We start from the raw sequence: 12,939 nt of genomic DNA on the forward strand, positions 1-12,939 counted from the left end.
TATTCTCGTATCCTCGTGAGTTGATGCCAAAAACTATTCACGTGCATTTTTGGGCAATTTTGGGGGGATAACCTCCAAAAGTAGCCCTACTGCCCTTAATCACATTTTCATCAACCATATCAAATAGCTTTGCGGTCAAACCAAGGCAGCAAACGCAATATTCAAAACTTAGGTGTTATTCGAAAGCTGTGAGCCACTTGTCGCGCTTCTTTCCCACAACACATAATCACAAACGCATACTCGAAACCAACTAAGCATATCGACGCGCTATTCCGTCTGCAGCACTTGTTGACGAGCTTTGTGCACACGCCGGACTCCTATAATAATCAGCACGCGCGATTAATAGCCCTCGCACTGGCGCTGCGCGTGCGCGAGGTCACGGTGTGACGGCCGTCTCTGTAGGAATGGGGGGGGGGGGGGAAGAGCTGGGAAGTCCCATCCCGCCTGATGCACATGGAGCGCCGCGGCGGGACGTTATCTTTGGTCCAGGTGAATGCCGGGAAACCACCGAACCAATGCATCTGATCAGGTCAAAATCTGGGAGCTGTTGGCGAACATTATGAGGGCAGCCCTCATATTTTTACATGTCGGAATCGTGGAAGCTCAATCAGCTACTTGCAAAACAGAATTACATCATCGCGTGCTAATCCAATTCAAAACTGGTCGCCGAGTGCATATGCCTTATACAGAGTAACACGGTCAAGCTGTGAGAGGCAAATTTTAGAGTCGCGATTACGCAGCATATTATAAACCGACCAGAAGGCATCCGAATGACGTCATTATTATGACGTCAAAGCCGAAGGCAAAAAGATGTCATGAATGCAGCATTGTGAAGTTTTGAGCGTTTTATGAGATATTGTACTCGATTACTTGCAGCGGAGCAAAAGCATTGTAAAAAGAGAAAACGTCTTACTTTCACCATTACGCGAAATCCAGAATCATTTGTGCTTACCTTTGCCTTTGAGAAATGATGCCGCTGCAAAATCATGCGAGGTGTTTTGGCTTAATTCAACTTCATGTGACTGTATAATTTCGTTGAATGTCAGTGGGTTAAACTTTTCACTTATTTACACACGTCAGGTGGCTGTCAAAAAAATGGTTTTACGCTAGATTTCCCCTAACAATATGCCTCTTCCTATCCGAGCTCGACGAACTAACATTTTTAATAATAACAATCTGTTGTAGCTGTATATGCGCCAAGCTTGCGTGCTGTAGCTCTGTGCTTATTACCGTTCGTTTGGTTGTAAAAAAACATGTGAACTTTTTGTTGCATATTCCAATGTGTTCCAGGAACAAAGAATGGGCGATTGTCCCAATGCAACCCCGATTCCCATTGGCATAACTATAGGAAACGCGGCTGTCTATTACGTCACAGCAAGCTTCCCTTTGGCTTGTTTTGCAGGCTAAACTCTTGAATTCAGACATGCGTATGCTGCACACATATTTGAACATTGAACGTTGCTTTGCCTAGTCTGCAAATACAAAATATAACTTTTGCCATCACAGACTTGAGATAAAGCACTCATTCACGATTGTCATGCTTACTACATGGGTTTACCATCCATAACCTTATGGGCGCAAAATGACCATTGCAGTCGACGCGCCCGAAAACACCAATAAACAACAACCATCCATAACCTTGCACAAAGATCAAAATCAACTCAGCGGCGACTGCAATTATGTGGTTGTTACTTCTCAACAAGACGTGAGATCATGCTTTGAGCCATTCAAATCTTTGTACCAGAAATCAGCCAAAATGTAGGCTAGAATTGAAGCCCATCGCATGTAGATCACATTTAGATCCTACCAGCCTCATCTTATCTAAGATCATCACTTGGCAAAACCCGTCGCCATGCCAGCTCCGTCACTTCCATCCTTGTTCGCCTTGTCAGCCCGCTGGCACCGGTCTGCCCCAGCACCCTTCGCACCCCCGAGGAGGGATGCCCCGCATCCCTCGCTCCTCCAAGGAGGGATGCCCTTGCACTCTTCACCCTTCTAAGGAGGGATGCCCCTGCACTCTTCGCTCCTCCAAGGAAGGATGCCCCCGCACCCCTCACTCTTCCGAGATACGGCAAAGGGATGGCCGCGGCATCTTCCGGGTGCGGCTACGGCGCGCGGCCGTAGCCGGCGCGGCGGCGCGCGGCGCGCGGCCGCCAGCCGGCCCGGCCGGCGGTGCCAAGGTCAGCGGCGGTGACGTCAGGCCGACCCTATAAGTATACCCGGCGCGGCGGCGGCGTCAGTTCGAGCCGGGTGGGTTGTTGCGCCGCCGGAGCTGGTCTCTCGGTGCAGCGGGATAGCGCCGCAGCCCTCTGCCGCTGCCAGGCGCTTCCCCTCGGATTCGGACATCTGTGGTGAGTGGTGTTGGCGGAGGGCGAGCGTCGCTGAGGGGCCGATTACGGCCGGTGTGAGACTTTACTTGGGGTGCGGGGTTCTGGAAGGGGGAGGTGGTGATACCCCCGTTGAAGATTGACGCGGGCCTGGTGTTTTGCCCTGCCGTGGCTTTCGCCCCTCATCTGGCTGAAGGCTCTGCGAGGTCAGCGATGAGGCCGATGGATTATTTATGACGCGTGTTGCCACAAAACCTTGTCTCTAGCTGGCCTTCTAGTGGCGGGTTTCAGCGAAGAGAAGTATTCTAAAAGCGTGTGTGCGAACCTGCAGCTCCTATATCATGTGTCTCAGGACAAGCGAAACAAACCACCACTTCCTTCATGGATGTGTTACCATTTCTTAAAATCGCCTAGTATCCATGCGATCTCCAGGTGTTGTTTGACATAGTCTTGCTGGTAGTGCCCCATCAATCCATGTCGTTAGCTCTGCGATATTTCTCTTTTTCCATCTCGTCCAACACCCCTGCAAAGTCTCGGAGGCTGGCACCAAACACGGTAACCGGCCTTCCCGTGCGCCATGCGACGTTGTTGCGAAGCTGGCTGCATTGTTCTCCATCCGCCTGAGTTCTCCTTTTCACTGATTACCGGTGGGTGGGCACGCTGAGCGCCACTGGAGGCCGCGACCCCGCCGGGAAGCGGCGCTGCCTGCTCTGCCCGGCGCCGCACTGTTTCGACACGCCACAGACGTCGGCGTTGTTTTCGTGTTGCCAGTCGCCACGACTGGGTCTGGGCGCCGATGGGGGCCATCAGCCCACCGCGCCGGCGGAGAGCGGAGCTGAATCGGGCCGCGGCGTGAGTGAGCGGTGCCATCCGCGGCACTGGGCCATCCGTGAGGTCACTCATGGCGCAACAGTGTCGGCTCGAACGCGCGTCCCAATGTTGCCCAATGTGCAGCCCGAATTCACGGCGGGAAGTCAAATCCTCTGAGTGGGCAGCGCTCTGAAGTCAAATCCTCTGAGTGGGCAGCGCTCTGAAGTCAAATCCTCTGAGTGGGCAGCGCTCTGAAGTCAAATCCTCTGAGTGGGCAGCGCTCTGAAGTCAAATCCTCTGAGTGGGCAGCGCTCTGAATGCGCCTTGTGTGCCGCGTCTGGTGCTGGCGCCGACAGCCGTTCACCGTTGTCTCGCGCTGATGACCCCGGCCGGCCGCTGTCATGTCCCGGGCTGACAGCCTGAGTCGGCCGCTGTCACGTCCCGTGCTAACATCCCCCAGCCGGCCCCTGTCACATCCCGTGCTGACAGCCCGAGTAGACTGCTGTCACGTCCCAGGCTGACAGCCTGAGCCGGCCTGCTGTCACGTCCCGTGCTGACAGCCCCAGTCGGCCGCTGTCACATCCCGTGCTGACAGCCCCCAGCCGGTGACTGTCACGTCCCGTGCTGACAGCCTCAGCCAGTGGCTGTCGTGTCTCGTGCAGCCACTCCTCGTAGGCGGGGCGGTCACGGCTGGCTCAGTTGGTATTAGGAGATCGCATCTACGCTGATCCGTTGCAAGGACACGCGAATATGGGTTTGGCTTAATGGCTCTGAAGATTTTTTTCGACGGCGTGCTTAGCGATCGGTCATAATCTTATGTCTGATTGTAATCATGATCTGTTTGAATACTGCACGGTAATTGCTGTGCCATGACCTTAAACTCGTATTTACCTGCGTGAAATGCCCTGGAAATAGAAAGATAACAAAACATATAGAATGCATTCGTTACGTTAAATGTCAAGCAATTTGCCAGAATCAGCATACGCTTGAAACTTTCGGGGAAATAGCGCCTGTTTTAAGTTCTGGTAGAAATTTTGGGCTCATTATGACAATCTTGCAGCTATAACTTACTTTCCTTGCTCTATGCGCACATAAACTGCTCTGGTGTCCACGAAGCTGGTAAACTCTTACCCCGCTGACATTTCATCTTCCTTATTTCACAAACGCGATTTCTAAACAGTGATATATGCCCTGCACCGTTTGCAGTAACGTGGCACCAGTTTTTCCAAGGACAAGCTTCCACTTAATCCTGACAAGTAGTTCATCTTTGTCTTGGGACTTCTCAGTAAGCTTGCCGAAGGGGATGATGACATGCGGGAGATATCAGCATTCACATTGTATTGATATCAGGGAAGAGTATGATCAGATATAACAGCTCTTTAGTTGCATTCATTAATCTCTTCGTGGTATGTGACCGTGACCGACTCAGCGTTTGTGTGCATCAACAAGAAACTATAAGCCCTAGCTGTGTGACAGTGCACGCTTGTTGAGGGATCCGTACTCTGTAATCCGTACTACGAAGTTCCGTATTTCAGCCTATTTGCCTTTAATTTTCATTGACCCACTCCGTGTCGAAGAGTCAGGGGAGTCCAGTTGATCTATGCTTGAAGTTAATGAGACGAATTGCCTAAAGCTAAGGTCCATAGTATGACAATGAATGTTTTCCCTTGATTGAACAATCCATGTATATCAAATAGATGTAATTGATTTTTTGCTCGTGTTAGTACACAGATAACTTAGTGGAGTAAACTGTAAGCTCTCAGACAACAGCATGACAGGTTGAGTTACCCTTACTGCAAATATGGAAGAAAAAAGCACATATTTTTCTGTAAAAAACGCACATATGCGCAACATGTGTTTCAAAACGTCAAACATACACGTTACGAGCCGTGGGGTAAGCGACTTTGGCCACAAAAGAGGGGCATCGGATGTTACAATCTGTGCTCAGATAACTATTTACACCTTTATCTTTAAGTGCCACAATTCGCAGAATGGGACAAATAGCCAATAGGATAAGCTATAACCGGGCCTTCGAGCGGCGCGATAGGCTATGCGTAAGAAAGAACTGGCTCCACTCTCACCAAGACTGAAACCTGAAAACGAACGTTTCAACATTACTATTCGTCTCTTTTTGCATGCCTGGATGAACTGAGCAGAACCACTTTAAATGCAGAATCACATGTAAGAATACCAGATATAGATACTTCTGAGTAACATATCTAACCACTTAGCCGAACAACCGAGGCGGATTGATGGCACTGAGAGACCCGTACAGCCGATTCATTGCCGTGCGCCCAACCCCGGCCCCCGTGGCCAGATCGCTCATATGCACGTCTCAGTCAGATCATCTTGCAGCGGCAGGTTGAGATTCTATCACCCCAAGGTCAGGTCTGGCTCGCAATATAGCATCACGCGCGTGCAAAACCGCACGTCATCGTTGGCAATGGACTGGCCGGTCTGGTGTTAGTCCGCAGGCCACCGCTCGGATCTCCAGCTGGCTTCCTGTTGGCCGGCTGCAGTCTCCGCCTCCACATCCTGCTCGTCTGCGGACGCAGACACTGACCGTCGCGCAGACAGTGGTAGCCTTAGCCTAGTTTCGGGCAGTTTGGTATTCTGGTGCTGTCGTTTGAGTTGCACGGGTGTTCAGCGTGCCCAGCTTCCTGGTTGCCTTGGAAGACGCATTCCTCCTCTCCCAGGGTGTGACTGCAAGCATATGCAGATGGGCCTGTAAAAGTGGTAAGGCCTTTTACAATGACTGTTCTGCCTGCCCCTGGTCGGTTCCGTCCACCTGTGATGTCGCCGTGAATTTTTACATGACAATCGATGAGCAATTCAGTATTTACGGCGGCAATACACACTCGCAGGTACGGGTCCACCTAGAACGGAAATGGCTACTGCACAAGACGCGCCGCACTCAACGTGTTATTGGCCTTCTACCGTCAGACTAAACTGACCAGTCACGGAACAAGGCGACATTATAACCCATCGAATGAAAGTATTAGAGACCTAATTGTCACTGTATCCAAAATGCATGAAATAAGATCAGTAGGAGCGAAACCAAGTGACCAACCAACTATCGGGATGATGTAAATCGCCGTAAATGTTTACATCCGAGGCGTTTTTGTTCCATCAAAATGCACCTTTTCGACATTTTACGTTCACGACGCATTATTTTTTGGTCCCACGAACCCAAGTTCGCAGACGTAAAATGATGGATTGTCACAAGGCGACGGAACAATGGAACGGCACATAGAGTAATGTTTACGGATTTTCTTGATAAACCTAACAATGAACGGTGATTTTAGTCACTATTGATCCTATTTGCTGCGTAGTTTATTATTAGGGATCGATTTAAGTTTCCAAATTATTTTTCTCAGGTAAAAAGGGAATACTAACACCTTATCCTTCTCTTAACACTCGCCCTGATTCGCCGTTTTTCATAACAAGAACTGCTTCGTCAACCTCACCCCTGGTGTTTCTAAGCTAATGACGATATAGCTTAGCGAAACATACCAGTGGATTAGTCCCAACGATATTTTGCGATTGGTACTGATTTGCATGTTATTTGCCTAATAACTGACCACAATTATGCTCGGTCAAAGGCGAACTCCATGAGCAAATCACACTTTCAGCTTTATATCACACACACAAGATCATGTATCATGGCGTCACAAAATGCTAACAGGCATGTTGTTCCTTGTCCAATGCTAGGTACCAGGGTGTATACTCGTGTGCATTTGGAGCATACATGTGTATACATGTGTGCACTTTGAGCATACATACGTATATGACTTCGTTAATGTAACAACGTAGGCCCACCGTACGCGTTCCGCGGCATCATTGGTTGCTCCCCCCCCCCCCGCCCCCTCCCCCGCCGCCCGCGCTGACCGTAAATCGCCGTGCAGTGTTCCTGAAAACCGTCGCTGCTCTGAGTCCAGAAAAGCTAGGTAAACGTCTTTGGTGTCAAAGCAAGCGTGATAGATGTTTCATATAACTGGAAGTCTGGGTAATCGGAAATGGTATGCGGTTCAGTATGTTCCCCTGGGTAATCGGAAATGGTATGCGGTTCATTATGTTCCCCACATTGCATATAGCTGCTTGCTTTTTCTTGCCATGCCTCTTTTACTTCAGAAATATCCTTTTAAAGACTATTTGTCGTCGACAGAAGGCTTGCGTCTGCTAAATGAATAAAAGCCTCCATTTTAGCCGCACCTTTTCCGGCTTCGTGGAAGTCGATGATAGACGCCGCGAAATGAGGGAATTTATTTAACGAACGATGATTTATGCACCACCGTTTCCGGAATCGTTTAACGCAATCTCACAGGGCTTTATTCTTTGATGTATCGGCTTTCGCATCCATCAGGGAAGACCGAATTGTATCATAGACCAGCAATACACACGCGGCAGTCAGGCAAAAATAGAGCCGCTGGAGAGCATGAGCCTAATGTGCCGATTATTTCCGACGAGCCCACCTAATTACACAGGCGCTGTGTCAGGTGTGGACGCTCATCCCTAACAAACAAGCGTCTGGGGGGTCGCGACTCGTCCCACCCTCGGAAACACGACCCCACCATCGGGTCGCCTCGTTTAATGCATCGTTCTTCCATTTGGAATAATCATCAGACCTCACCTCTCGATGGATATTTACATTACAGGTGTTCCATGGAATTCAACAGCCAGTTGACTGACAAAGTACCTGCTGATAACAGATCAGGATTAACGATTAAACCAAATCTTAGATACTCAGGAGCTTTAAGTAAGGCAGAACTTTGCATTTATGTCCCTGTAAATAGTGTCATGTTGACAAATTGACGGAAATATCACATTTCAATACAGGCAAATAACACTACCTAAGCTCACGACTTCTGTAAGTAAAAACTGGGTTTGCAAAAGCCCAAAGTTTATTTCTGGTCGGTGCATATTTCCACCGAAATGAATATTTCCGATGTCATGGGCTTAAGATCCAACATGCAAGCGTTTTTCTGCAATAACTACACTACAATATCACAGCCAACTCTAATTGCTTTACTGATGGCATGCGCGAACCAACCCTTCCACATATCCAAACTAATTGCCACTTGAACAGAAGGCGATCTATTCCGGTGCAGCGTAAACTATTCCACGGTTGACACGTGACCCCCACACTGGTATTCGTGTTCCCCTTCCTCCATACACCAGGTCCAACCAGCCGCGCCCGGCACTGGGTGTTTCCAGCCGTCGGCAGGCATCCCGCCGTCGCTGTCAGGCATTAATTACGCCTGTCAGGCTGGCGCAGGCGCAGCTCCGGCGCCCGGTACTCGCTGGGTGTGTCCAGCCGTCGGCAGGCGTCCCACCGTCGCTGTCAGACAGTAATTACGCCTGTCAGGCTGGCGCAGGTGCAGCTCCGACGTCCGGTGCTCGGACGAGGGCCGGACGGGGGCCGGCTGCTGGTCACGGCCGAGGTGTGGTCGACCCCCGCCGGCGGATGGCAGAGCCCCGGGCGATGGCCGTGACCGGAGCAGGGGCCGGCCATCGGTGAAACACGCCGGAAACACGTCATCCAACCACCGGTAGGCGCGGATGAATGGCGGGGGGGGGGGGGGGAGGGGGGACGGGGTGAGGAACGGCGAAAGTCGGGTCGGATATGTCAGGGCTTTTCATCTAATTGCAATTGTGTAAAACGGCGACTAAAATGTTGGGTAACCTATTTAAGGTAATGGAGTTGCATTGCGGGTAATTCCTCTCAGGAAAAAAACCATCAGTGTAATGCTCATGACGTAATGCATCAGTGTATGAAACTGTTCTGATGGTTCAGACTGTTACATCTCAAGCAGTTTCCTACTGTGCAAACAGTGAAATATCACAGTGCTTCTTGGGATTTAAAGCGTTTTCAAATTATCTAGTGGCATTGACTACCGAAGTTGCTTGCGGAATAACGACTTTTGATCTTTGGTGATAGCGCATTCAATGATGCGCTGTCACCAGAAGTGCTTTGGGTTGTTGCAGCACTCTGAATGAACACTTCCCTGCGCTGCACAGACAGAAGCAGTACTCCGTGTGATTATTGTTCAGGCGCTTGCTGTTTAGCAGATGCTGCGTGCGTGAATGATGTCCATTGCAAGTTCCACTCCAGGCCACGCACGTTGAAAACAGCAGCTGGGCCGAGAAGTGATAACGTAGGTGCAGATTGAGGTTCAGAACATTAGCCTCCCTAAACAATGATTGAAACGCTGCCACCGGCTGCACAACCCACTATGGCATGGTTGCACGGGCTACCTGAAATCGACCCTAGCGCCCTCTGAGGTGGTCCGAAGTCCATTGCATTTGACCCAATCATCTCTGACGAAATTTTGCCCGGCTGGCTGGAGCATCAGCTCTTGTCGTCGGTTTCCGTCGAGTGACATCCTCCTTGGCTTTGGTGGCATGCATAACCGCATTCGCGAGATTTGCTACGAGAAACTTAATTTGTACATGCAAGGAAATTTCTCATTTCATATCTTTGAGGGCTGCATGCCTAAGCCAACAGAGTCTGAGGCTGGTACCTCGGTACATTGATACAAATATTTCTGCGACTTGTTTAGTATGTTATGAATTACGACACAACGTTTCATGAGAAGCGTCATTTGTTAACCCACACTCATCGTATTAAGAGGACGCGGACCCGTCCTAGACTTGGTTGCTGGATCCAGCTCATTCCACAACAGTCACCATTAAGGCACGGAATGAAAATGCTTGAAGATCATTTTATTCCAATGTTTTTGAAGTACTTTACAGAAATTTCCATCTGGGGACCGAATCGCATGGCGATTTTCTCCGAAGCCCCGAATGTTTATTAATGGAACCGCTCTTATCACGCACTGTGAGCCAAATGTACAGGCGGGTGATACGCTCAGGTTCGCTTTACGCAGCGACTGCATTCAGAAGTCACAAATGGAATAACTGAATTTAACTCTCAGCATCTCGCTCGCGTCTGAACACCCCGTCAATAAATCACTGCCCTCTTTGGCTACGAAATCAGGCATCTTATTTCATAGCACATATCGACATTATATAGTACATTCGATTCGTTGAATGTGGTGCATGACAGTGCGCATAGTGATATCACCTTCCAATCAGCACATACTAGTAGTGCTGCCTGCACCGTTATTTTTCCTGGCTCAGACCTGTGGCTTGGCTAAATCATATTACCCTGGAACGCTCGTACTGCCATAGGGGAATCCCCTCCGGCACTTAAAACGCTTTAAGAACAGACATCTTTCTAAGACAATGAGCAGAAAACCTCTCATACATCGGCAGGCCCAATAAACCATTTTCCTCTCACACTGCGCCCCGCCTTTTTAAGAAGCATTTTCCCCTGACAGCTGGGACACCGATGCCACCATTTCCCGCCATTACCTCGCGCCGCAGCACGACCTGACCCCGTGTTACCAAGCGGACCGGCCGTGGCCCGCCATTGGGCAGGAGGGAGGGGGCGTCCGTCTGGCGCGCCTCGTTACCGGCCCAGCCCACCTCATTCATTGTCGGCCGCTACTTCCGGGCGGGCGGAGGAGGGCCTCCCAGACAGGCTGGCGCCGTCAGGGCTGGAGTCGAGCGAGACGAGGGAGCGAGCGCCATGCGGAGGAGGGCCTCCCAGACAGGCTGGCGCCGTCAGGGCTGGAGCGGAGCGAGACGAGGGAGCGAGCGCTATGACTGTGGCCATTGGCCGGTCTTGTGAAAAGGTATAACGATCTATGGAGCGCTGTACGGTGCGAAACGGAATGCGCAGATTGGAAAGATATTTTTGGCCTGAGTGGCTTCACAGTTTGAACGACGTCAAGGTTCTGTGAGACAGCCGGTATAACAATTATGACGCCATCGTAAGCCATGCCACGAGACGGATCAAGAAGCAACCTGTTCGCTAGCGGCTGGGGGTCTCAGAGGGACAAACCATCGGCGGTATCAGCCCAGGGAGCCGACCGGACCAGACCGGTCGATCGGACCGGCAGATCGGCGATCGTGCCGTCTGACCGGCGCGCGCAGAGCACTTCCTCCTACGGTGATCGTCTCCAGGGCAGGGCGCGCGGCCGCTTTGATCCTAATTTCAGGTAGCGATCTCGGTCAAGGCGGCGCCACAGGGGCGGCCAGATGTGACCTTCGCCCTGACAGCCGCGAACATGGCGCGGCACGGCGGATTCGCCGCCGGCCCGCCTCCCCCCCCCCCCCCTTTCCGCTCCCTTCGTGCTACGGTGCCGCCCACGCTGTGCTCCCACCGGCCAGGGCTGCAGCGCGGGTCGGAAGGCACTCAGAGGCGGCAGCAGCTGGTGCTGCTGAGCGCTAGAGCGGCAATGGAGGCCTACTCTTTCGAGTGGAGTGCAGCTTGCCAAATCAACCCGCACCACGCGCAGCCTCCTTCAAGGGCAAAGGCGATATGTGTATAAGCGGGAGATGACACGTGTTCACGCGTCATCCTCTCCTCTTTTGAGGTTGTCGTGAGTCAGGGCTAGAGCTTGGACTGATAATTCTTGAAAAGTTAACCCATTTGCTAGCGGCTCACTATTCGTCCGCGAGCTATGTCCACTGATACGGGCGCATACCCAGAACTTCAATAAACCAAAACTGCAAAACTTCGCCGCTTTTATCATGTTGTCATAAGCGGCGATTAGCTTTGCTGGTTTCGTTCGTCAGCTGTCTGCAGTAAAACAAGTCGGAGGCAATTGGTGAGGCGTCAATTTGGCAGGCCTCCAAGTGTTGCCGCTTGTGGCTGGCTGCACTGGGTCACGCCGCCTCCAAAATAGAACCGAAGACTCACCTGCTGTGCTGAACGGCAACTCGAGCGTGTCCGGGCCGGACCGGTAATTTCCTCTGATGCCACGGCGCTCACAGTTTTTCGGCCGTTGTCGCACTCCGAGTGGTCAGAGCAGGTTCAGAAACAGGAGAGGACTGGAACATTAGGGCATGTCGCAACATCTCTACGACAGCTCAAGAGAGACTTTGACAAGCTACACAAAAACGGCATGAATGCGATTACAACTATGAAAGTGTTTGCCGCTCACCACACTTTTTGTGGCGTCAGTGCCGTTTGTTACCGGCGCTGTTCTTCCCAGCTGGTTGTCAGGCAACCACTTGCCCCTATGGGTTCGTCTAGATACCCCATTGCATACAAAAGGCATTCTTCCCGCCATCATTGCTCATCGCATTTATCATATGGTACACCGCCGCCGCCCTTTAAAGCTATGTGTCTGCATGCTAGGGTCGCTGGGCTCGGTGCGGGCTGCGCGACGTTGAGATTGTACAGGCACCTCTCTATTCTCGTGGCTTGATTGACGCGTCCGTGTGCAGAGCCTACACGGAACTGAGTGTCGCCGGTTTTCGCTGTGTCATAATCGTGTCGTTCTCGTTTTCAGTAAAGGGCCGGTCCCAGACAGAACTTCTGCGGCTTCAGAATGCTTCCTACCGTGCTGTCATTCTCTGCTCTGCTAGTGGCTTGCTACGCGCTTCCTAGAAACCAGGCAAGTGCCAAGCATTTGCTTAGGCGGGTTCCGAAATGACACCGAATACGCCGAAAGCTGCAGATGCGGATGTAACACATATTTTGAGGGAGGAGCTCGGCCTCAGATGTCCATCTACTGACATTCACTTTGTTTATTTGCATGGATCACTAAACAAATGAATTTTTAGAGGCAAGTGTTATCACAAGGGGTAATCATGCAGCCCAGCAACGATAATGTACAAGCTCCAAAAACAAACTCTCACATGAGTTTTAGACGGCAGGTCCCTTGCCGTCAACGAAACCACTGCTGTACACTCGACGGTGGTGCAACGACTGTTAAATGAGGGCGGCGGC

General features: G+C 51.1%; 1 protein-coding gene across 2 annotated transcripts in view; it reads left to right on the forward strand.

Annotated features, from left to right (window-relative positions):
• The first annotated feature begins 2,251 nt into the window (after positions 1-2,251).
• Positions 2,252-12,939, forward strand: part of LOC119098650 (A disintegrin and metalloproteinase with thrombospondin motifs 16) — a 52,378-nt gene continuing 41,690 nt past the window's right edge. For both annotated transcript variants that reach the window (XM_037221627.1, XM_037221626.1), the window contains exons 1-2: positions 2,252-2,351; positions 12,500-12,604. In XM_037221627.1, coding sequence (XP_037077522.1) covers positions 12,539-12,604 — 66 coding nt within the window. In that variant the 5' untranslated portion in view covers positions 2,252-2,351; positions 12,500-12,538. The remainder of the gene's footprint in view (positions 2,352-12,499; positions 12,605-12,939) is intronic.

Source organism: Pollicipes pollicipes, unplaced genomic scaffold, assembly GCF_011947565.3.
Source record: "Pollicipes pollicipes isolate AB1234 unplaced genomic scaffold, Ppol_2.1 Scaffold_4740;HRSCAF=5597_pilon_pilon_pilon, whole genome shotgun sequence".
Taxonomy (NCBI): Eukaryota; Metazoa; Arthropoda; class Thecostraca; order Pollicipedomorpha; family Pollicipedidae; genus Pollicipes; species Pollicipes pollicipes.